General features: G+C 51.0%; 1 protein-coding gene across 5 annotated transcripts in view; it reads left to right on the forward strand.

Annotated features, from left to right (window-relative positions):
- The first annotated feature begins 336 nt into the window (after positions 1–336).
- PIK3C2B (phosphatidylinositol-4-phosphate 3-kinase catalytic subunit type 2 beta) overlaps positions 337–25,914 on the forward strand; it is a 65,348-nt gene continuing 39,770 nt past the window's right edge. For 3 of the 5 annotated variants that reach the window (XM_037498050.2, XM_054689982.1, XM_054689983.1), the window contains exons 1-2: positions 767–811; positions 23,982–24,999. In XM_037498050.2, the coding sequence (XP_037353947.1) occupies positions 24,067–24,999 (933 nt within the window). In that variant the 5' untranslated portion in view covers positions 767–811; positions 23,982–24,066. Of the gene's footprint in view, positions 372–766; positions 812–14,903; positions 15,016–23,981; positions 25,000–25,914 lie in introns of those variants that run through there. The other 2 variants (XM_037498049.2, XM_037498052.2) reach the window with 2 other exon arrangements.

A 25,914-nucleotide genomic window follows, 5' to 3' on the forward strand; every position in this document is an offset into this window, starting at 1 on the left:
TTCCCTCCTCAGGTCGTTGATTGCTGTTTTCTGAGGCTCTGGGGGGAGCTTCCATTTGGGCGAACAGAAAAACGAATGGGGTCGAGTGGGGAAGGCGCGAGACAGCCCCCCCTCACCCCACCGCGGCCCCGAGGTAGCATCACTGTGGATACGAAGGGAGAATTCCTCGAGCCGATAACTGGACCCCCAAACGCTGCCGTTTGCAGCAGCGCGGTTGGCTTTCACCTGACCCGGCGCGGAGGGAAGAGGAACGACCGTCTGCAGAGCCCTCACCTAAGCGGGGAGTGGAGACCTGGCGCCGGGGATCGCAGGCACCGCTAGACGCCGGCGCGCCGCGCTTCCCCCGCGCGCAGGGGGCGGAGAGGGGCGAGGTGAGGCGGGGAGGGAGAGGTGGAGGCCCCAGGCTCCGGGACCCGCCCTGCCTCCCGCCCGGGACGCGCGCTGCGGGCCGCCGGCAGGGTCGGGCGCGGGGCCGAGCCGAGCGCCGGCCTCCGGGAGATGGCTGCTCCGCGCTCGCCCGCGCCTCCCGCTATTGTCTCGCGCGGGGTGGCCTGACCGTGCGGGCTCGCGCACGCCCTCGCCGGGGACCTCTCTCTGCTGCGAGCTGCGCCCGGCGCCCTCGGCGGCCTCCCCCGCCGCCCGGGGTCCCCAGGGCCGCGTGAACCCGCGGAGGGGAGCGGCCCGGGAGGAGGCGGCGCGCGCGGCTCGCGCGGGCCCCGAGCCGCCCGGAGCCGCCCGGAGCCGCAGAGCCGGCCGCCCGGTCGCCGAGCCCGCGGCACGTCGGCTGGGGCGGGAAGCCCGCGGAGCACAGGTAGGACGCGCCCCCGCCGACGGCGGCCGGGGGGCTGCGGCGGGCCCGCCGCGCTGGCCGAGCCGAGGTCCGGGCGCTCTCTCCAAACATGGCAACAGCCGAGGGGCAACAATGGAAGGAGCGAGGGTGGCGGGCGACCGCCGGAGCCGCGGACGCGGTAGCAGCCGGAGCCCCTGCCCGCCGCGCCGAGCAGGTTGCAGACCCCCGGCTCGCGCCGTGTCGGGGCAGCTCAGGCCCCCGGGGGGTCCTCGCCGACCACTTTCCCTCTAAGCACACTTCCTGGCTCCCGGCTGCAAGCCGGGAACCAACCAATGATTTGGGGATATGTTTGTTTAAGATGAAAAATAGGAGCCAGACCTGCCTCGAGTGGGGGTGGCAGGGGTGGTGCTTTCTCTGGTAGTGGATGAAAAGTCAGCGCCTAGTCTGGGGAATGCAAACATCTCTCAGCCAGAGGATGGTAAATGGGCCTCGTGCCTTATAAGGATACTGCAACAGAAGGAGAAAGCTTGGGAGAGGGACCCTCAGGCCTGGGTCCTCGGCCCTCAGGGTCGCTCTGCTCTCCCTGCATGTGCTTGTCTCTCATTTTCAGCTCCTGAAAGCTGTGACTTTGATGTTGGGGAGCAATCGCAGCAGCAGGGAGGTTGCCAAGCTGGGGTGGAGTGGGGTAGGGTGGAGTGGGGTAGGGTGGGGAGCCTGGGGGCTTGGCAGGCTTCTGGCTCACTGGAAGAGGTTACCAAATGTATGAGGTTAGTTTTTGCCCACACCCTAGTTGGCTGAGGTGTGTGTGCTTGAAGAATGTGCCACTGCTCTTGCTCCTCCAGCCCAACCTTCTCTACCTCCATCTGCACTGCTTTTGGGTCTTTGTGGCTTCCCTGCCCAGGTTCCTCCAGCCATGCTTGGGGTGAAATCACTTGTCTGCAGCTGCCCTGATGTTTTTTCCTCAATTTCCTTGGAGAATTTTGCGTGCAAACTCTGCATACAAATCCCTGCCCAGCACCAGATTCCTTAGCACACAGCCACCTGGGCTTCCAGAAGTGGGCCAACAAGGCCCCTCCTTCTCTCTGAACTACCTGCCTGTCTGGGCTGTGGCCAAGCAGATGTAAGCAATTTGCACTGAATTCCAACCCTCTATCAATCTTTGAATGAAATGGAAAGATATTGGGAGAGAAATGTCCAGGGAATGACAAACCTGATTCCCAAATACTTCTTCTCCTCCCACATCTCCAGTGTGGGTCCCAGAGCAGAGGCTTTGGAATTGCAGCTCCTGCAGAGCCTGCCAGTCCCATCTGGGGTTGTGTCCATGGAAAAATTAAGTAGAGGTATATTTTATTGCTCTGCCTGGCAGCCAGCATCTGAGGAGATGGTAGCGCTGAGCTGGAGCCCCAGACAGGCTGCAGCTGCCACTGCTTCTCCTTTGGCCTTGGGTGAGCCCAGGGCTTGATTTCCATGGCTCTGAGTTTACTGCTGAGTGTGCATGGGTGTGTGTCTGAATTTGATCAAACTCTCGGCCCTGGCCAGAAGGAGCTTATCCGTTTCCTTCTCCCTAGACAGGTCTTTGAGGCAGGCCCAGGGGTGTGCTGGGATGGAGAAACCTTTGTTTAGCTGGAGCCTTGGGCTTTTCCTGGGTTCTTCAGAATTGTCTGGGTGCTTGGAATGCCTTGGTCTTTGCCTTGAACTAGTGGCGCTCTGGCAGGTATCCCAGACCCTGTGGGCCTTTGGTCCCCTCTCTGGTTTTCCCTCCCTACCTAGGCATGGTGCTTTGCAGGCAGCACGTGTATGGACAGCCCTGCCCAGGCCTGAGGGGGTGAGGGCGGAGCGGCGGGGGTGGGGGTGGGGGTGGGAGGAGTGAGGCATCTTTGTTTCTGACCATAGACTTCCGGCTCCACGTGCTCCTGGGCTGTGAACGTGGACATGACCAAATGATAATATGGAGTAGTGGAGGAATGGCGGATGGGTTCAGTTTTAGGAGACCTAGCTTTGAGTCCTGGTGTGACTGACTTCCTAGCTGTGTGAGCGTGGACAGCTTGTGAAACTAAGATTTGGTTTGCATATCTATAAGATGGGGAAAAACAAATACAGGTTCACAGGATTGTTTTAAGAATAAAATTACACTGCTTACCATGAACTGAACAAAATCATATATGCAAAAGCACTCTGAGAACTGCAGAGTACTATACAAATGTTGGTTATTCGTCCTGGTTTAACCTCACTGACAAGGGAAGGAGAGCTGGCTGGATGGGGGAGGGGATAGGAGGAGAAGGATGGAGTAGAGAATATTCTGGAGCCTTTCCTTTCTGGCTAAGGGAGAGTGATATGACAATGCCAAGGGAATTCCATGGGTATTTCTCTTTAAATGGAGCTGGCAGGATGGGAACAGAGATGTGGAAAGGCTGCTTAGTGACATTTGTGGGTAACTGGGGAAGGACAGACACCCTCCAAAGACTAACTTCTGTCAATGGAGAGATTAGTGCTGAATTGGCAAATAATACGTAATTGCTAACACTTCCTGATTTCAGCCAGCTACCAATTGACGCAGAGGGATTAAAACAGGCCAATTTACTCCAGACCCTGCACTTGTAACCTTGATGCCATCATCTGGGAGATGTCTTGGGAGAACAGAAAGGGACAATGTGGCAGAATTCATTTATGTTGGAATCCTTGACTTGGCTTTCCTGGGCTATGAAGAGACTGGGGATACCTTAGGTAATAGGCCTCTCAAGGACAGGGGCCCAGGAAGACAGCTTTCCTCCACCCAGTTCCAGTTCAGTATAGAACCTTCTCATTTTCTAATTGTTTTGTGGTTGGAGCACATATGGGTGTGAATTTCCTGTGGCCTTACTCTGCTTTGTTATTTATATACCTCTCTTCAGCATAAAGAGAAGATTTGGAGTAATTAAATCAAGTTATTCTGCCACCTTCTGGGCAACTCCAAAAAAAGTTTTGGGACTTGGGCGGCCCTGGGATAATTGAGGCAAATCTTTTGATATTTCCGTATCTGCTTTATTTTGTGTCTGTTGAAGGGAGACTTCTTGCTTTACCTAGGATCACAAGAGGCATTACAACTGGAAAGGATTTTGAAAATCATTTCCATGAGAAGTGATTCTCCCCACTAACCACAATATGAACAGGAAAAGGACCTTCCCTTTGGCATCTCAGAATCTTGTGTCCTCCCTATCAGCAGCTTCACTGTTAGGAAAATCCCTTCTCTTAGAACTTGGTGAAGGAATTTACTCACCTTAAATCTACACGCATAGGTTAAAAAGATGAAGGATGCTGAAGATACCATTTGTGCAGAGGCGCTCAAGCTTTGGAGAAAGAAGGAGAGAGGTTTGAGACAGAATACAGAACCCCCGGCCACAGGGATCTTTAGCAGTTCGCTCCTTCCTTTTCCTGTGAACTTCCTATAGGAAGTCACACGTGGCAAGCTTCCATCGTGTGTGGAGAAGCCAAAGATCATTTGCCTCTTTGGAAACTATTCATCTTTATCACTCCTGCTACCATTCCTTCTTGAAAACATTGCCCAACTCCCTTGGTCCTGATCCTTTCTCTATTTTTTAAAAAAAGATTTATTTATTTATGCATGCAAGAACTGGGGTAAGGCCAGAGGTGCTGGGGTGGGTGGGGGACTGTGAGAGGACTCACCAGAGACAGAGTAGGGAACAGAACAGGCAGACTGACTGAAATACACTGCTGAGGGGAGCAGTGGGTGAGACAGGAGAGGTCTGCTGCACCATGTGGGTACCTCCCTGGCAGGGGATCGAATTCATGCTGTGCTAGGTTGTGTCTTAACCCCTTGTGCCACCAGGGAGGCCCAACCCTTTCTCTATTAACCCTAACCAGCTCTAGTCACTGTGGGACGTTCTCTGGGGTAGGCATTTCTTCTCCACAGCTCTTCCAACTGTTCAGTGCCCCCACAGCCTCGTCCTAGAGGTCATATCTGACTCCCTCTCCTCTCCCTGCATCCTCCCACAATGGAGGTGGGTGTCAGCATAGTAACTGCACCACACATGTGTCTGGTTCCCCACAATCCCTGCCTGGCTGAGCCAGGCCCCCCAAGACTGAGCTTGAGTAAAGCCATCCTTTGCAGTTAGGGCTTTTTCTCTGTCTCAGTCTAGTTAGTATCCTTGGCAGCAAGCCAGAAAGCAGAGAGTGAAGGGGAAAAGCAGACAACCAGGGAGATTCTCTCTTTTGAGGAAGTACTATAGTTTACCTTGCCAGGCAGAATAAATAAATATGGTCAAGCTCTTCTCATCTTGGGTCTCAAGCTGACCTAGAGCTCAGGTGAGAGTGACAAAGCCCTTCCATGAGTGTAGCTTCTCTCAGGAGCCCTGCTTTTCAGGAGACAGAGTGTCTGTCATGTTCCTGACTTGCCAAGCTGTCATGTCTCCCAGGGTAAAGGGAGTTAAAGTGACCCGGAGTGCCGTAAAAGTGTGTTGAAATCTGATCCAGAAAGGAGAGATGGTTTGCAACTTGGATATCATGGGAGCCTGGAAGAAGGTGATTTTATTTTATTTTATTTTGTTTTGTTTTTTAAAAAGATTTATTTATGCATACAAGAGCTGGGGTACAGGCCAGAGATGCAGGGGGTGAGAGGATTCACCAGAGACAGAGCGGGGAACAGAACAGGCAGACTGGCTGAAATATACTGCTGAGGGGTGCAGTGGGCGAGACAGGAGAGGTCTGCTGCGCCATGTGGGTTGCTCCCTGGCCTGCCGGGGATTGAACTCGTGCTGCAGAGGCTGTGAACTGCTTTATGGCGCGGTGCTTAACCCCTTGCACCAACAGGGTGGCCCAAGGTGATTTTATTTTACCCCCAAAATTTATAACCAGGGAGGGTAGATTTCCACCCTAGACCTCAAGAAGGCAGAGAAAAGAGATGCAGTTCTCTGATGAGAAACTTTGAAAGACAGAGTAGTTCAAAGGGCTACCAATTTCTCTGCAGTGCAATTGTGACTGTCCTGTTGCAAGATGATCCCAATAAGGAAGGCAGAAGGAGCCGCTTGAGCAAAAAGTCGAGCACCAGGAAAGAGCACGTGATAATATAGTCCCCAGCATTGACAGGTCCACTCATAGATACTCAAACATTGTCTCAATTTTTCTTTCTTCCTATCTCTGTTGGAGGTAGATGGTGATAAAGTTGTCTCTTTCCCCCTTTACAGATGGAAGACTGAGGTTTAGATTCAAAGTAAGGTTAAGCAACATGCCTGAGATTTTACAACTACTAGCACACCCCAGAGATATTGTGGGTTTGGTTCCAGACTACCACAAACAGTGAGCGCCACAATCAAGCGAGCGCAGCAATAAAGCGAGTCACTGGCTGGATTGGGTTTCATAGTGTGTATGAAAGTTGTTTATGCTACTCTACAGTGTGTTAAGTGTGCAGTAGCTTTATGTTTAAAAAATGTACATACCTTGGGCCTCCCTGGTGGTGCAAGGGGTTAAGCACTGCACAATGAAGAAATCCGCAGCCTCTGCAGCGAAAATTCGATCCTGACCGGCCAGGGGAGCTGACCCACATGGCACAGCAGACCTCTCCTGTCTCGACATCTGCTCCCCTCAGCAGTGTATTTCAGTCAGTCCGCCTGTTCTGCTCCCCACTCTGTCTCTGGTGAATCCTCTTACCCCCTGCATCTCTGGCCTGTACTCCAGCTCTTGTATGCATGAATAAATAAATCTTTAAAAAAATATGTACATGACTTAATTAAATAAATTCTATTGCTAAACATACTAACCATGATCTGAGCCTTTAGCAAGTTGTTCTCTTTTTGCTGGTGGAGGGTCGTGCCTCCACCAATTTGTTGGCTGCTGACTGATGGTAGTTGCTGTGTGGCAATTTCTTAAATAACACAACAATGAAGTTTCCCTCATTGATTGACTGTTCCTTTTACAAATATTTCTCTGTAGCATGTGATTTGGTCTGATAGCATTGATCCACAGTGGAACTTCTTTTAGAATTAGAGTTAGTCCTCTCCAGGCCTGTGGCTGCTTTACCAGCAAAGTTGATGGTAAACTTCAGTCCTTTGTTGTTATTTCTTTTTTTTTTTCTTTCTAAGATTTATTTATTTGTGGGCCTCCCCTGGGGGCGCAGGTGGTTGAGCGCCATGCTATGAAGCTATCCGCAGCCTCTGCAGCCCCGGTTCAATCCTGGCTGGCCGGCGAGGGTCTCACATGGTGCAACAGACCTCTCTTGTCTCACCCGCTACTCCCCTCAGCAGTGTATTTTGTCACTCTGCTTCTTCTGGTCCCCGCTCTGTCTCTGGTGAATTCTCTAACCCTCCTGCGCATCTGGCCTGTACTCTGGTTCTTGTATAAACAAAAGAATAAATCTTTCTTTTTAAAAAAAGATTTATTTATTTGTGCATACAAGAACTGGGGTACAGGCCAGAGGTGCGGGGTTGGGGGGTGAGAGGATTCACCGGAGAAAGAGTGAGGAACAGAACAGGCAGATTTGACTGAAATACACTGCTGAGGAGAGCAGTGGGCCAGTCAGGAGTGGTCTGCTGTGCCAGGTGGATCAGCTGCGCCATGTGGGTCAGCTCCCTGGCTGGGGATTGAACTCTTGCTGCAGTGGCTGCTGTGGATAGCTTCATAGGTTGCAACTTAACCCCTTGTGCCACCAGGGAGGCCCTCTTTGTTATCATTTCAACAGTGTTCACAGCATCTTCACCAGGAGTGGGTTCCATCTTAAGATACCACTTTCTTACTCATCCATAAGCAGCACCTCCCTTATCTGGTAAAGTTTTATCATGAGATTATAGCAATTCAATCATACTTTCTAGACTTTGCTTCTTTTTCTAGTTCTCTTGCTATTTCCACCATATCTGCAGTTACTTTCTCCACTGAACTCTTGAACCCCTCAAAGTCATCCATGAGAATAGGAACCAACTTCATCCAAACTCCTGCTAATATTGATATTTTAACCTCTGTCCATGAATCTCGGATATTCTTTTTTTTTTTTTTAAGATTCATTTTATTTATACATGCATACAAGAGCTGGAGTATAGGCTAGAGGTGTGGAGAGGGGAAGTGGTGTGAGAGAATTCATTAGAGACAGAGTAGGGAGCAGAACAGGCAGATTGACTGAAATACACTGCTGAGGGGAGCAGCGGGTGACACAGGAAAGATCTGCTGTGCCATGTGGGTTAGCCCTGTGGCTGGGGATCAAACTCATGCTGCAGTGGCTGCTGATAGTTTCATAGTTCTGAGGTTTAACCCCTTGCGCCACCAGGGAGGGCTTGAATATTCTTGATGGCATCTAGAGTGGTGAATCTTTTCCAGGCGGTTTTCCATTTACTTAGATCAGATCCATCAAAGAAATCACTCACTGTGGCAGCTAGAGCTTATGAAATGTATTTTTTAAATAATAATACTTGAAAGTTGAAATGACTCCTTGGTTCATGGACTGCAGAATGGTTGTTGTGTTGGCTGTCATGAGCATTAATCTCCCTGTACATTTCCTTCAGAACTATAGATAACCAGGTTCAGTGTCAATGAGCAGTAATATTTTGAAAGGGATCTTTTTTTCTGAGCAGTAGTTGCAATAGTGAGCTTAAAATATTCAATAAATGTGTTGTAAACATATCTGCTATCATCTAGGCTTTATTGTCCTGTTTATTGAGCATAGGCAGAGTGGACTTAGAATAATTCTAAAAGGCCCTAGGATTGTTGGACTGGTAAACAAGCATTGACTTCCACCTAAAGTCACCAATTTCATTAGCTCCTAACATGAGAATCAGCCTGTTCTTTGAACACAGACATTGACTTCTCCTCTCTAGCTATGAAAATCCTACATGGCATTTTCTTCCAATAGAAGACAGTTTTTTTTTTTTTTTATATATATATATTTTTTTTTTATAGAGGCATGTTTTATTTATTTATTTGTTTTGTTTTTGCTTGCTTGTTTATACATGCACTGGGTACAGTCAGAAGCGCGGGAGGGTGAGAGAATTCACCAGAGCGGGGAGCAGAGCAGGCAGAAGGACCGAAGTACACTGCTGAGGGGAGCAGCGGGCGGCAGGAGAGGTCTGCGCGCCATGTGGGACCCTCTGGTGGCCGGGGAGCAGCCGGGGATCGAACCGGCACCGCAAAGGCCGCGGGCTGCTTCGCAATCCAGTGCTCAACCGCTGCGCCACCGGGGAGGCCCAGAAGACAGTTTCATCTATGTTGAGAATCTGTTGTTTGGTGTATCACCTTCCTGTATTACCTTAGCTAGATCTCCTGGATAAGTTATTTCAACACTTGTTTCCTTTTATGCTTTGATGTTATATAGACATCTTCTTTCTTTAAACCTCATGAACCAACCACATCTGCCATCTTCAGACTTTTCTGTAGCTTCCTCACCTCTCTCAGCCTTCATAGAAGTGAAGGTTAGGATCTTGCTCTGGATTCGGCTTTGGCTTAAGGGAACATTGTGGCTGTTTGATCTTCTGTCCAGCATACTAAAACTTTCTCTATATCAACAATAGGTTGTTTGGCTTTCATATCGATCACGTGTTCACTGAGTAGCACTTTCAGTTTCCTTGAAGAATTTTCCCTTTGCATTTACAACTTGGCTGACTAGTACCAGAGATCTTGTTTTGACCTATCTATCTCGGTCTTAGACTTGCTTTCCTCACTAAGCTCAACCACTTTTAGTTTTTGATTTCAAGTGAGAGACATGCAACTTTCCCTTTCACTTGAACACTTAGAGGTTCTGAATTGACATAACTTCTTTGTTATATCTCAGAGTTTAGGGAGGTAGGGCTAGGGGACAATCCGCGGAGCAGTCAGAACACATCATACTTATTGATGAAGCTCCTTGAGTGAGTGTAGTTTGTGGCACCCCAATTATAAGAGTAAGATCAAAGGTCACTGCTCATGGATCACCATAACCAATAGAATAATAATGAAAAAGTTTGAAATATTGTAAGCATTACCAAAATGTGACAGAGACAGGAAGTTTCAAAAATGGTGCCTGTAATATCGCTTGACACAAGGTTGCACAGACCTTCAGTTTGCGAAGACAACATCTGCTAAGAGCAATAAAGTGCAATAAAATAAGGTATGCCCATAATTAGAGCCAAAGTCTGAATCTAGGTCAGAGCACCCTCAGACCAGCATTCCTTCTGTGCCAGTGCGACAGTAAAAAAAAATCAATGACCCCAAGTTCTGTATGAGGTAGTGCTTCCCCAAAAGCCAGTGACAACAGAAAAGGCCTCTTAAATCTTCTCTGCAAGAAGAGTGATCATACAGGAATAGAAAGTCTGTGCGATAATGTTTAAAAAGAACTCGCTGGAGTTCTTCTAGTGACTTTAGGTACTTTCAACAATCCAGACAGAATTTACCAAATGGGAAATACAGGCAAGTAAGTGTGCTGCGGTAGGGGCCGTGGGGGTTCTTGGAGAACCCATAAGTGGGGCTTTCTGAGAAAATACTAAATGTTAGCTGAGATCTGATTGTCTAGAAATTGGGGTGGGGTGGGGGGTGTAGTAAGTGGTAAAAGAAGTGAATGAAAGTGTTTTTTTTTTTTTTTTAAAGATGTTATTTATTTGTGTGTACAAGAGCTGGGGTACAGGCCAGAGGTGTGGGAGGTGGGAGGATTTACCAGAGTCAGAGTGGGGAGCAGAACAAGCAGACTGACTGAAATACACTGCGGAGGGGAGCAGTGGGCAAGATAGGAGAGGTCTGCTGCGCCATGTGAGTAGCTCCCTAGCTGGAGATCGAACTCATGATGCAGAGGCTGCGGACAGCTTCAGAGGTTGTGTCTTAACCCCTTGTGCCACCAGGGAGGCCTGTGAATGAAAGTGTTTTAATCTGACCAAAGCCATCGAAGAAGTTTGTTTCGTTTTTCATTCCTCCATTCATTCACCCCATGTGCGAAGAATGTGCAACATGCTTGGGTCCTGCCCACCGCAGCCGGTGAGGAAGGTGACCCCCAGCTTCTAGGACTTGTGTGCTGGAGAACTTGGCTCACTAAGAATAAATCAAATCAAACTTCTTTGTTTTACTGACAAGGATTCCATACTGGTAGATCAGGGACATATTCTGGCTGACGTCAAGGAAAATTTGAGAATGATTTTTGTGATATTATTATGGATAATATAGGTTAGGTTAATTAATGGTTGGTAATTTTCAAATAAGAGCATCTTCAGTGCCTCTGCTCATTCTTTCATTCATTCATTCAATCATTCATTCATTCACTGAGGGGCAGTATAAAATCTACATGGCTAAGACTTTGGCTCTGGAGCCAGATTCCCTGGGTTCAGAGCCTGGCTCCCCCACTGCTAGTAGCTCGACCTTAGGAAAGTTGCTTCATCCATCTGTGCTTCTGTTTCCTCACATGTCAGATGGGGATGATAATAGTACCAGAGGGGATAAAGGCTGTTGTGAAACAGAAGTGAGTTCACTGATGGCCTACCTGGCGTGTGTGGCAAGGGCTTGGTAAGTGGTGGTGGCTACAGTTATTTTGTCATTCCTCAGTAGCAGCTTTGCGCTGGGGATACAAACTTTGCGCTGCGTCCTGAGTTTGAGGTGACCGCGCTACTCCAAAGAAAGGATAAGATTCCTTTCGGAGTGGGGTAAACCTGTAAGCTCAGTCTGAGCCAAGCAGCACATGGAGTTAGGGAATCTTGGGCAGCATTTCATAGGCGTAGAGGAACTAGAACCAGAGAGCTTAATGTGGGGGAAGGGAGGCTCTAAATTCTGAGAATCTGCTAAATCGACCTGGAAAAGTAAATTACAATTTTGCTTTCTTCATCGAGTCCCAGAATCTCTGATCCCACAGCAGGGATGTGTTAACTCTCTGCTTTGGGCTGGCCCAGACTCCCTCAGAACACAGTATAAAGTACCTACACGGATAATAGTTATTTTTATTCCCATCACTGGGGGGGATAAATGAAACAATACAAGTACAGCAGAGAAGGCTCTGACAGAAGAGCAGACCTGTAGAGGACAACCAGTGTTCTAGGAGACTAGGGTGAGTGCAGGTTTGTGGGAATACTTGAGGCCCTGGGGAACGGTTAATAACCATCAGAGTTTGGGGTGACCAGGAGGCTGGGTGGTGCCTCAGTGTGGGGAATCTTGAGTAAAAGAGTAAAGGAGAGAAACAGAAACTTTTCCATCATAGAATGTCATTAGAGCTGTGTGGTGGGGTGTAGATAGTGTGGAGGGTGGCAGGGGAGACAGAGACTAATTAATTAGGATGCTGTTTTAATCATTGAAATAAGAGAAAGGAATAACAGTTCTTTCGCTGCCTAATTCATACTTTGTAAGATTATTTCACTTAATGAAAGCAATCAGAAGCTTGGTAAAGAATGGACCAATTTGAGAGAGATTTGAAGCAGGATTTCCTTTCCCTGGAGGGTTTTTTTTTTTTTTTTTATAGAGGCATTTTTTATTTATTTATTTGTTGTTTGTTTGTTTATACATGCACTGGGTACAGTCAGAAGCGCGGGAGGGTGAGAGAATTCACCAGAGCCAGAGCGGGGAGCAGAGCAGGCAGAAGGACCGAAGTACACTGCTGAGGGAGCAGCGGGCGGCAGGAGAGGTCTGCGCGCCATGTGGGACCCTCCTCTGGTGGCCGGGGAGCAGCCGGGGATCGAACCGGTGCCGCAGAGGCCGCGGGCAGCTTCGCAACCCAGCGCTCAACCGCTGCGCCACAGGGGAGCCCTCCCTGGAGGGTTTTGAGAAGGGGAGTGAGACTGGTTGGGGCTCAGTCTGGAAAGTTCTGGCTCGGCCTCTGACCCTCCTTCCAGCAACTGGCTATGTGACTTCAGGCCAGTCAAGCCTCCCCTCTGGGCCATGGTTGGCTTAGCAAAATTATGCGCTTGTTTTTTCTTTTCTTTTTGAGTGGCCTGGGAGGGTGAAGTGTTTTGGGGTGTGAGGAGTGAGTGTGGGAGTGTTCCAGAATAATCACAGTGTTCATGTGAACATTTGGTAAACTGTGATGTGCGGGGTCTCCATGGCAGGATGAGGTAGAGACTGAATTTAGGGCTTAAGCAAGTTTCGCTTTGACTCTTGAATCTATTGGTTACTAGTTGTGTGGCCTTGAGCAAAGTACTCAAGACTTTTCCTGTTTTTTTAATCCATAAAATAAGGATAATAATATCCACATTTAAGGATTGTCCTGAGGATTAAACAAGACAATATTTGGCACAAAATACTAGCGGGGGTGGAGGGGGGTGGGGAGGCAGGTCGGTTTCCTTCCTTCCCTTTCTGTCATTTACAAATTCACTTAGCTGTCGCCCCCACACCCCTCTCTGCCTACTTCTCTCTTCCTTCCACCAAAACAAGCATGATTCCCTCCCTCAGCTCTCCCTGGGGGTCCTAACTCAGTAGGCTTTGCCATGGTGTTCATATATGTGTAGTGGGGTTTCAGCAAGGTGCCTGGGACTTGTTCCCTCCCCTGTGCCAGTGCACACGCCTGCCCCCTGGTCACACTCATGCGACTGTGACCCTGCTGGGACCGGCCTCCATTCCTACCCCGGGGTCCTTCTGGGGCCCCACGAAAGTGGGGCTGGTGGAAGAAGAATGTGCTCCACCATGCCAGGTGGCAGCTGAGTGTGCTGTGGTGCACGGAGGCTTGTTCTTGAGACCTTACTGTGCCAAGTATCGGGTAGAGGCAGTAGGAAGGCATCTGGGCAGGAACAGAGCAAGGCTGCCGTGAGTCCTTGCTCTGCTTCTCACCCCCGGGTCGCTTCTTACGTAGGAAATAAATCTTCTTGATCCTTCAAGCACAGAGGTGTAAAACAGTTGTTTTAACCCACCCAAAGCCACTGTGTCACTCCACCCAAGACACCAGGGCCATCATTTTAATCAGCCATGTCACATGCAGCATCAGAGTGTCACGAAGCCCCTGAGAATAGAAGGAGTAAGGAGAGATGGAAAGGGTTGACTCGGGAAGGCTTCTGGAGTTGGAGTGGAAGAGGAAGGTGACCACAGCTGCAGCCATAGCTCTTAGGCCCCGAGAGTCTGGAGGGCTGGGAGGAAGGGCCCGGGGCAGCCCTACCAGGCTGTACGTACGGAGGAGCAGGGCCGAGGGCCCTGGAACCCACTGATGGGACGAGTCCAGGGGGTGACCTGGCCGGGATCCCTGGCTCCTTCAGAACCAGTGCCTGCTGCGCCCCTTCCAGTCGCCCCATCTAGGTATCCCCTCCCTTGTGCTTTGAGGATTCTGGACCCCGAGAGGCCATCTTAGGGAGGCTCTCGTTTCCCATTTCCCTTGTTGGGCCCTGCATCCCAAGTGGGATTTTTCCCTTGACCTGGGTAAAATTGGATCCTTGGTGTCCCCGCTGGGTTCAGTGTCCTTGGCTGACCGGAGCAGGATATCCTCTGGCTTGCCAGCAGGAAAAGTGGAGGTTCCCTGCTTGGGGACTGCGTAGCTACAGGGAAGGCCTGTGGCCACCCAGGTCAGCATGGGCTGGCAACAACCATGGTCAGGGGTTGGAGGGTCAGTGGCTTTCAGGGTAGGCTGGATAGTGCACAGCAGGCGGGGGTGGGTGGGCTCATGTTCTGGAATCCAGAGATTCCTGGGGCTTGGGAGCTAAGAGCAGGGAAGGCCTCCTTTTTAATGTCGAGAGTCCTCTCGGTGCTTCTAGAACCTTCCCATACCAGTTCCAGAACCGGTTGGGTTGGGCACTCCTTAGACTCTGCCCTTTAAATGCAAATGTCCCCTGGGAAGGACTGACACCTTGGTCTCTAACACCCCAGTGCAAATTACTATCTGAGGTTTGATGGTATTTTGGTTTTTGTGTTGTTTTTTTCAAGTCTGAAATGTGGGGGCTGCTGGAGAGCTAGTGCCCCTTTCCTTTCCCACTCTAGTCAGTGGGGACCCCAGGGCTTCTTATCTCTTCCCAGATTTTGGAAATAACTGGCTACCCTTGGGGCCTGCCAGAAGCAGGTGGGGTGGGGTGGGGGAGGGAAGGGATGGTGTCTTTGGGTAAAGACCCTCCTGGGCTCATTGTCTGGAGCCTTCTTTCCTGGCATTCTTGTCCCCGGGTGCTGTCTGGCCTGCTGGGCCTGCCCCAGGGTGCTGGAATGCGACTAGGCAGGGCCTGTTGGGGAAGGCCCTGATGGCTCCTGAGTTGAGCGCTCCTGTTTTGTTTTTTTCTCCCAGGTTCCACCTTCTGCCTGCTTTTCTGACTTCTTTGCCAGTGACACTAAGACTGCTACCTCATGGTGTCTAGGCCAGCATCCTTCCCTCTCCTTGGGAGTGAGAGAGCTGGCAGGTGTGTGGGGTGTGTGGGGGGCATGGGGAAGAGGTTGTGGGTATGTGTCAAGGGTGTGGGGGTTCTGGGAAGTGGTGGGTATGGAGGTTTGCATGGTGTGGCAGGAGTGTGGGGTGGGAAGGGGCAGTGTGTAAGGTAGGGAGGGGAAGGCTGAGGGGCTTGGGGTACGGGGAGGTATGGGGTGTGGGGTAAGCGTGGCATGCATGTGATGGCCATGACTTCAGGCTCCTGAGAATGACTACAGTCTCTTGGGGCTTTTCTTCCTTTTGGAGTGGGCAGGGCTGGGGACCCCAAGGGAGGGAAGGCAGGTCCCCTGGGCATGGTGTGCGTGCACATCTTCAGCTCCTGGCTGGTTCCCATGGGCGTCTGGCTGGCCTTTTTCTGCTTGATTTCCTCTCTCCTCTGAGCCGGGCAGATAGCAGATCAGCTGCTGGCAGCCCACCACCCACACGGCCTGTCCCTGTCCATGGCTTCTGCACCTGCCCCTGCTCCCAGGCAGCCTCCCGTCCCTTCCCACAGACACACCGTCCCACTGGGCTGTTGGCTCACCATCGCCATTCTGTGGGAGACCATTGTGGCAACCACTTTCCTCCCAGGCTCTGGCATATTTGTGCCACGTGTGTGTGGGGAGAGCACAGGCTGGGGGCCAGGACTGTTTTTGAGGGTTGCCACCGTGGAGCCTTCATCTCTGCTGGGTTCCAGTGTGAGACCCCAGGCAAAGCCACTGGCCCTGAGGGGGCCTCACGTTTCTTACCTCTGACAGATAGGAGCGCCCTGCCATGGAGGAGAGATAGGGCACTTTTCAGAAAGGGGCACCAGAAAGCAACCCATGTGCCTTATAACAGAATGAATTGAAGATGCTGCCTGAAAATCAGAACCTTGATCCCCAACCGAGATGTCCTCCTTCAGGGTGTGGACAATCTGGCTTGGCTCCGGTGCAGTTACCCTGAGGCCACCGCCCCCTTGCCTCGGGTCAGGCCCACTGTGGTGCCTTCAGTGTGGCTCTTCCCTGTGCAGACTGAGCCCGCCCAGTGCTGAGGATGTGGAGTCAGGTCCGAACTCCCCTCCGCGAGTCCTCCATGTGGAGCAGCAGGGCTAGTCCTTGTTCTGGTGCTCCCGCAGGGTAGGAACAGTGACCTGTTTTCTGGCCCCCTCCAGGCAGTTTTCCCAGCCCAATTAGGAATCCTGGAGAGCTGGACTTCAAAGAGCATCAGTTGGGGAGCTGGACTGGAGGCTCAGCTGGAGGTCACACAGGCTACGGAGGGCCTAGCAGGAGCCTTTGGTTGGTGGGAAGCAAATGGCGAAGCTGAGCTGAGGAGGGGCAACAGATGGGGCAGGACAGGACTAGGGGGGCTACTGTGCCCTTGGCCCAGCCGGACCCATCTCCTGACGATCTCCTTTATACTTCATGGGACCTGAGTTCTCTTCAGAACTACTGGGGGCTCCTGGACATTGCTATTGGAAATGTTGGCATTGTTTTTCTGATGTGGGAGGGGCTGGTGGTAAAGGCTCATAGTTTCCTCGTAAGTCCCCTCAGCTGGAGGCCAGGATGGGTGAGAGCCCCACCTGCCAGGCCCCACCCACACCACCCTCTAGTGTGCTGAGGAAGTTGCATGCTTGATTCTTAACCACCACGCTCTTTAGAGGGAACTGGCCCTTCTGACCTAGAAAGGCTGTAGTGACGCAGAGCAGATGAGGGTAGAAAACTGGAAAGATGGACCAGACTGAGAACAGCTGTAGCTTCCTTGTTCCTGGGGTGGTTCCGGGTCAGAGAGCATACTCTGCCAAGCCCTTTCTCTCCTGTTGCCAAAGCTCCCATTCTGGCAATTGGCAGCTCTTGACCCTGCCATCAAAGTCACTGACTCTAGGAAGGAAAGTCTCTGGAGGGGCCACGAGCCATCTCATGAAAGTCTCTGGAGGAGTCATGAGCCTTTTCACCTCTTTCAGCCCTAACTGTCTTCATGCTCAAATCCCCAAGCCTGGCCGAGTGTGTGGTAGGAGCTGAGACTATCGGAGATTCTTTGTGTGGGTGAGAACAGAACCAACTGCACAAATGGTTGCTGAGCCAGGACCAGAGCCTCCAGGGGCCTCCAAGGGGCTCCAGGGCTCTGAAGGATCTCACTACCTTATATCCAACCCCAGGCCTCTTAAGCACCTTCTCTGCTCTGTGACACTACAGAGTAGCCTCTACTGTTGTGTTTTTGTTTTTTTTTTTTCCCCTCCACTAACTCTTGTATTCTCTTTGGCTTCAAATTATTGGAAAGTCCAAGATGGGCCTGGGAATAGAGAGCTGGAAAGTAAGTTCCTGTAGCAAAGGCTTAACCATGTGGGTCTGCTTTAATTTGGCTAAGGGGGCATTAAGGAGGGGCTGTGTGAGTGGGAAGAAAACACAAGCAGTAATTTTCTTTCCCCATGTTGGAATCCAGATGAGAGTCACTTGGAAGGAATATGGGCTAGATAAGAGAAAGACCTTGTTGGTGCTTGTGACTCAGTGGAGGGCCTGACGTCGGAGAAGCTTGGAGAGCTGTATGTAACTGATAGGTTCAGATAAGGACAACAAGGATGCAGGAGTCAGATACATGTGGATCCAGGCAGAGAGCCGACCTCCTTGAGCTTCCTGATAATCCTTCCTGCCGGAAGAGTTGATTCCTGGCAACGGGGCACATTGATCTTCCCTGTAGGAGCTGGGGCTGTGTGAAGGGAGAGGGCTGCAGGTGTGTGGATTGGAGTGGGGGGAACGGTCCCTGCCTGCAGAGCCACTGGGACTTGGGGCACTGGTGAGTGTGGCTTTTGGGGGGGTGGATAGGGACAGGGCTCCTGTTGGAAGAGAAAACTCTGGAATCAAAAGGATCAAGTCCTAATGGCCTCCAAACCCTTGACCTTATTTGTCCTGAGGGAGGTTCTAGAGACCCCTTCCTAGGGCAGTGCTAGAATGGAGTCCTCTCCCTTTAGTAAAAACTACTAAAGGTGGGATGCCCAGGGCCAGGGACTCGAGACCCTCTATGTTTTCACCATCTTGCCCAGTGAGGATGGGCCAAGACCTGTAGTACTTCCCTGCTTTGTGCCTTAGGGGTGGGGACTGAATTGTTTATGTCTATGTCTGTCACCTTTCCTAGATCTTACATGCCCTGAAATTGCACCACATTTATCTGAATACTTTAAGGTCTAGCCCGGCTCCTGGTATGTAGCTGGAACTCAGTGCCCACTGGAAGTCAGTTCTGTGGCTCAGGCTGGGGGGAGAAGGTCACCCAAACCATCAAGTTGCCATGGCCCCCAGCGGCGCAGCTCTGATACCCTGGCCTGCAGCAGGAAGCCCTGTCCACAGCTGGTATTGCTGCTGGCGCCAGGCCCGCCCTCTCCTGCAGAGACCGAACACAGCTAGCTCCGCTGGAGGGAGTATTCCCTCCTTCCCCTTCATGCTTTGACTCTGAACCATTGTGTGGCTCTGCCCTGACCCTGTTTCCTCCCCTGCGGGCTCCAGCCATCTGTTGGCAGCTGTGGGGGCTATTTGGTGCCTGGTGCTGCTCTGACCCTGGCACCGACCTGCTCAGCCATAGCACGCCCTTTGCCCTCACCAGCTCACTGCCTGGTGCTCTCTGGGATCTCTTTCCCCAGTTCTCTTTTGCCGTCCTGGGGGTTCTAAAGCCCTTGTCTGTGGCATCAAACCTGGCTGCACATCTGAATCGCCTGAGGGACTCCAAAATACTGAGTCCAGGGACTCTCCCTACTGAAGCAGGCCTTTCCGGGAGAGGGCCAGGGACTTGCAGTGACAGGCTGATAATTTAAGCCTTTCAAATATGGATAATGAGAACCCTCTCTAAATTAGATAATGCTGAGTCAACATTAAGTTCCATGGGTATGCTAATGACATTGTGTTATATAGGAGAATGTTCTAGTTCCTAAGAGTTTCAGGCTGAAGTATTTCATGGTAAAGTGTTTGCATCTTACTTTCAAGTGACTGAGCAGAAAAAAGAGACCAAATGTGGGGAAATGTTAACAATTAGTGCATGCGGGTGCCGAAAGGAAACTGACTGAACTTGACCTTTCAGACCATTTCCATCTGCTCTGAGAGATGGATACTGGAAGAGAACACAAGTCATCACGGCGCACAACTCCTTGGGGTGCCTTTCATATGGTTCTTTGTTGTGGTCAGAGGGTGTCCTGCACATAGAATGTAATGTGAGGGTGGTCCTGTAGTTGTGTGGGGGTGGTGCTGGCCCAGCCATGTCTTCCTGGATGAGCCACAGAGCAGCAAAGACCTAGGCCCTGGTCCAGCTCACCTGTTTCCTGGGACCTGCATAAATATTTGTTTTTTTATAGGATCCCTAAGGAATGTCTAATTTGTCAACCCAGCAGAAACTGGTAAAGAGGAGCTGAAATGGAGAGCGGGGAGGCAGGGAAAATGAGACTCTGATTTCTAAATACTCTGTGTGCCATCCTCCTCCTGGGAAATGAAATTCAGGGCTTACTGGGTGAGGAAGCCAGCTCGCTCTGGCCTGGGGTCCCTGGGGCCGTTGGCGCTCCTGCTCTGACCTGCCCTTACCTTAGGCCAGCTCTCCTGGCCCTCAGGTGATGGTGCTTATCCTGCCTCCTTACCACAGATTTCTCAGGATCAAAATGAATGAGTTCTGAGCCCTTTGGAAGCAAGAGCTGCCAGTGTGGCTATGGGCAAGAGATCTGTGGACAGGCCTGTGTGGCTGAGACATAGCGTGGTGGCTTCCTGGCCTGGAACCACGATGGTAGTCACAGAGGGGTAGCTTGATTCCTTCTCTGACTCCCTGGAAAGAGCCTTAGAGCCCAGCCTGCCAGATCACCCTCAGCAGCGCCTTTTCCTCCCCAAGAAGCAGCCCGAGCCCTGGGGTCTGACTGCGGAGTCCTCTGAGAAATTGGCCTGAAGGGAATCAGTAACCCCAGGGCCAGAGGCTCTTGGTGTGGTGGTCTCGTCCATGTGCTGGCCTGCCTTTTCACATGCCAGCCTGTGTTAGACAGACCCCAGGGGAGGGTATCACCTCACTGTCTCCACGTCTGAGAATTCTCACCACCAAGATGCTCTGCCCTCCCATCCCTCTCAGGTTCGACCCTCTCAGTGGGAGCAGGCTGATTCAGAGCGTGAGGAGCCTGGAGGCAGTGACAGATCCACACACTGAACTTTGAATAAAATATTTTAAAATTATGTTTGCTATAAAGAGCCTTAGTCCAATTTGAGGGTGCAGAGAAGGCTTCCTGGGGAACATGGTGTCTGAGCAAGGGCAGAGACAGCCACACAGAGCACTGGGAAGGGAACACCCAGGGAGGGAGGCTTCTCCTAGGCATCAAATCCATGGTGATATGTGCTTGGGGACGAGGCTGGTGGGGAGTCAAACAGCCAACCTTTGAAGGGGTTCAAGCAGTGAGTGGGATGATGGGATTTACACCCTAGAAGAGCCCTCTGGCCATTGGAGAGAGCCTCAGAGAAGGAAAGAGGAGGAGGAGGAACTGAGGCCCTTGTAATGCCCAACTGAAAGATAAAGGTGAAAATAGGGCAGCAATTAGGACAAAAAGAGGCACTAGACTTGGGACATTTTATTTATTTATTTATTTGTTTGTTTATACATGCACTGGGTACAGTCAGAAGCGCGGGAGGGTGAGAGAATTCACCAGAGCCAGAGCAGGGAGCAGAGCAGGCAGAAGGACCGAAGTACACTGCTGAGGGGAGCAGCGGGCGGCAGGAGAGGTCTGCGCGCCATGCAGGACCCTCCTCCGGTGGCCGGGGAGCAGCCGGGGATCGAACCGGCGCCGCAGAGGCTGCGGGCAGCTTCGCAACCCAGCGCTCAACCGCTGCGTCACTGGGGAGGCCCTTAGATTTGGGACATTTTAAAGAGGAAAACTGGCAGACCTCAGTGATTGCATGTGGAATGGAAGGAGGGAAGAACCCTGGGGGACTCTAGTTCAGGTGACCGGTGTGCTTGAACCAGGAGGGACAAGAAAGTCTTGGGCAGGAAAGAAAGCAACAGTTAATTTTTTTAAAAAAGATTTATTTATTTATGCACACAAGAACTAGGGTACAGGCCAGAGGTATGGGGGTGGGGGTGAGAGGATTCGCCAGAGACAGAGTGGGGAACAGAAGAGGTGGATTGACTGAATACACTGCTGAGGTGAGCAGCAGGTGAGACAGGAGAAGTCTGCTGCGCCATGTGGGTTGCTCCCTGGCCAGGGATTGAACTCGTGCTGCGGTGGCTGTGGACAGCTTCATAGGTTGTGTCTTAACCCCTTGCACCACCAGGGAGGCCCCTGATAGTTCATTTTGAATCCTTGGGGCTTGGGATAGCGGTGGGCCTGTACACTTGAGGGGGGAATCTGCTGTGAGTCATTATCATGTGAATGGTATATGCAGGTAAGATTGCCCAGGCAGAATGGACTCTTGAGCCAACGGTAACACTTCAGAGGTAGACGAAGAAAAGGAGGACAAAGAAGGAGGTGGAGCACAGGTGCTATGGAAGCCAGGGGTTGGGGATCTGAGGAGGAAGGGAATGGCCTGTTGAGACAAATGCAGCAGCTAGAAGTGTCTGCTGAATTGGGTGGACAGGGCACTGTTGCTGGAGCAGTTTTTGTGGAATGTCAGGACAGCAGCCAGATGATGGTGGAGGAGTAATGGGAAGGGATGTGTTGGAATCTGTGTGTCATCTACCCTCATGCAGCTCGGCTGGGACGGGAAGGAAGAACAGGGAGGATATCAGCTGGAGGACAAAGTCAAGGGAAGATGTTAGAGAATAGGTTTCTCTCCTCCCTCTTCCCCTCTCCTCCCCTCTTCCCCTCAGAGGAAGATACTGGGGAGCATCTTCCTGGAGGAGGTGGGTGGATGGGGCAAGAGCTCTAGAGGGTTGTTCTGCAAAGGAAGAAAGGGGGGTCCCAGTGCAAGTGCTGATGTATTAGTGGGTAAGAGAGGTAGGAAGCTGAGAGAGGTTATTTCCAGTGTCCCTCTCCATAGTGTGCCAGGCTAAGGCAAATCTTAATACTTGGCTTGTCCCAGCTCCTAGCTGAAAATGCAGGGTCATTCTCTGGATTAAGAGAGGGCCAAGAGGGCCTCCCTGGTGGCGCAGGGGGTTAAGATGCAACCTATGAAGCTGTCTGCAGCCACTGCAACATGAGTTTGAGCCCCTGCCAGTGAGCTACCCACATGGCGCAGCAGACCTCTCCTGACTCGCCCACTGCTCCCCTCAGCAGTGTATTTCAGTCAGTCTGCCTGTTCTGTTCCCTACTCTGTCTGGTGAATCCTTTCACTCCCCACACCTTTGGCCTGTACCCCAGTTCTTGTATTCATAAAAAAATCTTTTTTTAAAAAAAAAGAGAGGGCCAAGAGGAGGCAATATTTTGACATGCCTGTACCCTGTCAAGCACCTGGTTCTTACCTGTTGGCAAGCTTAGTTTTATTGTACATGTAGGTGTTTGGGGGGGAGGATCTTAGTGCCATCTGGGGTCTGTTTAGTAGGCTATATTGTACTTTTCATTTATCACTTTATTGATGCGTAATTGACATACACTAAACTGTACATATTTAAAGAGTACAATTTGAGGACCTCCCCTGGTGGCGCAGGCGGTTGAGCGCAGTGCTGTGAAGCTGTCCGTAGCCTCTGCAGTGTAGGTTCGATCCTGGCTGGCTGGTGAGATACCCACATGGCACAGCAGACCTCTCCTGTCTTGCCCGCTGTTCCCCTCAGCAGTGTATTTCAGTCAGTCTGCCTGTTCTGTTCCCCACTCTGTCTCTGGTGAGTTCTCTCACCCTCTCGCACATCTGGCCTGTACCCTGGTTCTTGTATGCATGAATAAATAAATCTTTAAAAAAAATGAAGTGTACAATTTGATAAGTCTTGGCATGTGTGCATCTGTGAAACTATCAGATAATGGACATAGTCACACTCTTTCAAAAGGTCCAGTGACTCTTGCTATTCCACTGCTATTCCCACCCCTGCCCGGATCACCTCTGAGCTGCTTCTGTCACTGTGGCTTAGTGTTCATTTTCCTGAATCTTATGTAAGTGGAATCCTACACCCTCAGACTCTTTTGTCTGACTTCTTTTACTCGGCTTAGTTATTTTGAGATTCAGCCATGCAATGGCACGTATTAGTAATTTGTTCCTTTTTGTTGCAGAGTAGTATTCAATTGCGTGGATTTAAAACTTTTTTTAAGTTCATTTGCCTGTTGACAGACATTTGAATTTCCAGTTTTTAATGGTATGAATAAAGCTGCAATGAATATTCACATACAGTTGTGGTGTGGCTCTGTCTTTCATTTTTCTTGGGTGGTAGCTAGAGGAGAGGGATAGTTGAGCCACAGGGTAATTTACCTCTACAAGAAGCTTCCTGTTTTCCATATTGTGGTGACATTGTAGATTCTCCACCAGCGGTGTCCCTTTTAAGCTGGTTGAAGGCCCTTGTTTTCTCTCAACTGATGAGCAGGGGCCCTCTTTTTCCTGGGTTACATGTGAGAGAGCTGAGGACGGGATTAAAGACCAGAAGTGGAGACATGTATACATGAACGGAAGGGGAGAGGGATGTAATAGATAAAGTTATCTTGGTATCTCTTTTCTTTTTTTTTTTAAGATTTACTTTATTTATGCATGCAAGAACTGGGGTACAAGCCAGAGGTGCAGGGGGTGAGAGGATTCACCAGAGACAGAGTGGGGAGCAGAACAGGCAGACTGACTGAAAGACAGTGCTGAGGGGAACAGCAGGCGAGGCAAGAGAGGTCTGCTGTACCATGTGGGAAGCTCCCTGGTTGATGGGAGATCCAACTCATGCTGTAGATGTGGATAGCTCCTCAGTGCTGTGCTTAACCCCTTGCGTCACCAGGGGGTCCTGGTATCTCCTTTATCATTTTTCTCTTTCTTTTCATCTATTGTAGGCAGTAAAGCAACAGACAGGCACAGGTGCAGATTGTGCTACCTGAATTAGATCATTAATATCTCTCTTTTTGCCACTCACCTACAGGTGCCTGGACACCATGCCACAACCCTGCAGACCTGACACTGGCAGAAAGTAGAGGCTGCTTGTCTCTCCATTGCCCACCCTCACCATGTCTTCGACTCAGGGCAGTGGGGAACACTGGAAGTCCCTGGAGTCGGTGGGCATCAGTCGCAAAGAGCTGGCCATGGCTGAGGCCCTGCAGATGGAGTATGACGCTCTGTCCCGGCTCCGGCACGACAAGGAGGAGAGCAGGGCCAAGCAGAACACAGATCCGTCCCTCATCAACTGGGACGAGCTCGACCTTGACTTCTACAGTAAGAACACAGGAAGGCGGAATGACCTCAAGCTCTTACGCGGTCTTTCTGGCTCCGATCCCACCCTCAATTACAACTCCCTCTCGCCGCAGGAAGGGCCGCCTAACCACTCTACCTCCCAGGGCTCCCAGCCTGGCCCCGATCCCTGGCCCAAAGGCTCCCTGGCTGGAGACTATCTCTTCCTTTTTGATGGTTCAGATGGGGGACTCTCTTTGTCCCCAGGGCCAGGGGACATAGATGACTCCTCTAAGAAACTGTCCCCTCCTCCTCTGCCTCCCCGAGTCTCCATCTGGGACACCCCTCCCCTGCCTCCTAGAAAAGGGTCCCCCTCATCCTCCAAGATCTCTCAACCCAATGACATCAACACTTTTTCACTGGTGGAACAACCTGAGGGCAAATTGCTAGGGCGTCGGATCCTCGAAGAGGAAGAGGAGCCGCGAGGTGGTGTTCCAGGGCGCCTACTGGGGTCTGTGGACTACGATGGTATTAACGATGCAATTACCCGGCTCAACTTGAAGTCCACCTACGATGCGGAGATGCTGCGGGACGCCACTAGGGGCTGGAAGGAGGGCCGGAGGCCCCTAGACTTCAGCAAGGATACTCCTGGCAAACCCGTGGCCCGGAGCAAGACCATGCCTCCACAAGTGCCCCCTCGCACCTACAACTCCCGCTGCGCTAACCGCAAAAATGCAGCACCTGGGAAGAATCACCGGATCTCTGCTGCTCCGGTGAGGACCTGTGCATCTTCTGCCCCTCTTTCCTCACATCATCAGCCATCAAGAGTCCTCTCTCTCTCTCTCTCTCTCTCTCTCTTTCTGTTTTTGTTGTTGTTGTTCCAAATCCAGATTTGCAAAGCGCTCTCTTCCCCTCCTCTCCCTTCACAGAGCCCCCGGCCCTGGCATGTGTCCTCTCAGTGGTGTAGGACCTGGACTGGTGACTCTGCCCAGTTGGCCAGTTGAGTCTGCCCATCTGTCTCTTTTATTACCATTTAACCATTTCTAAGTGTGCAGTTCAGTGGCATTAAGTGCCTTTACATCGTGTGCAACTGTCACTACCACCCATTTCCTTTCACAGTGGAAATATTTAGAGAAAGTATGCAGTGTGACAATAATTCACTTTTACCAGTACATAGTATGAAATGACAACATAGCTCCACAGAGCACCGGGTGGCTCAGGGCAGCTTTGATCTTTTCTTCTGGGTTAAAAAGCATTATGTCCATGGTGTGTTTCGCCCTCCTCCCTGGAATCGCTGGCCTCAGGGGGCAACAAGAGGCACCTCCATGGCCCATTACTTCTGTAGTGACATTGCACCACCTGATTCCATGCCTGATCCTTCCATATCTATTGCCTAATGATCACCTTGTGTTGCCTAAGGGATCACCTTGTGTCCAGCAGCTGGGATCCTTAACAAGTCTTGGAAATCACATGGTCCTTCTTTCCTGGGCTTCTGCTAAGAGAGTCTCCCCAAAGCCGAATCAGCTCCTAGGATCAGTCCCAGCCCCGGAGCTTCGGGCTTTTTAAGGCCCTGCTCTACGAGGTGGGGCTGCTCTGGCTATTTATAGGGACAGGGAGATTCCTGTTCCCAGGGCACTGAGCTGGGCCTACTCACTGAGTCAGGCGCTGTGGTAGGTGGTCAGCCCTCT

Source organism: Talpa occidentalis, unplaced genomic scaffold, assembly GCF_014898055.3.
Source record: "Talpa occidentalis isolate TD23 unplaced genomic scaffold, MPIMG_talOcc4v2.1 talOcc4.8, whole genome shotgun sequence".
Lineage (NCBI taxonomy): Eukaryota > Metazoa > Chordata > Mammalia > Eulipotyphla > Talpidae > Talpa > Talpa occidentalis.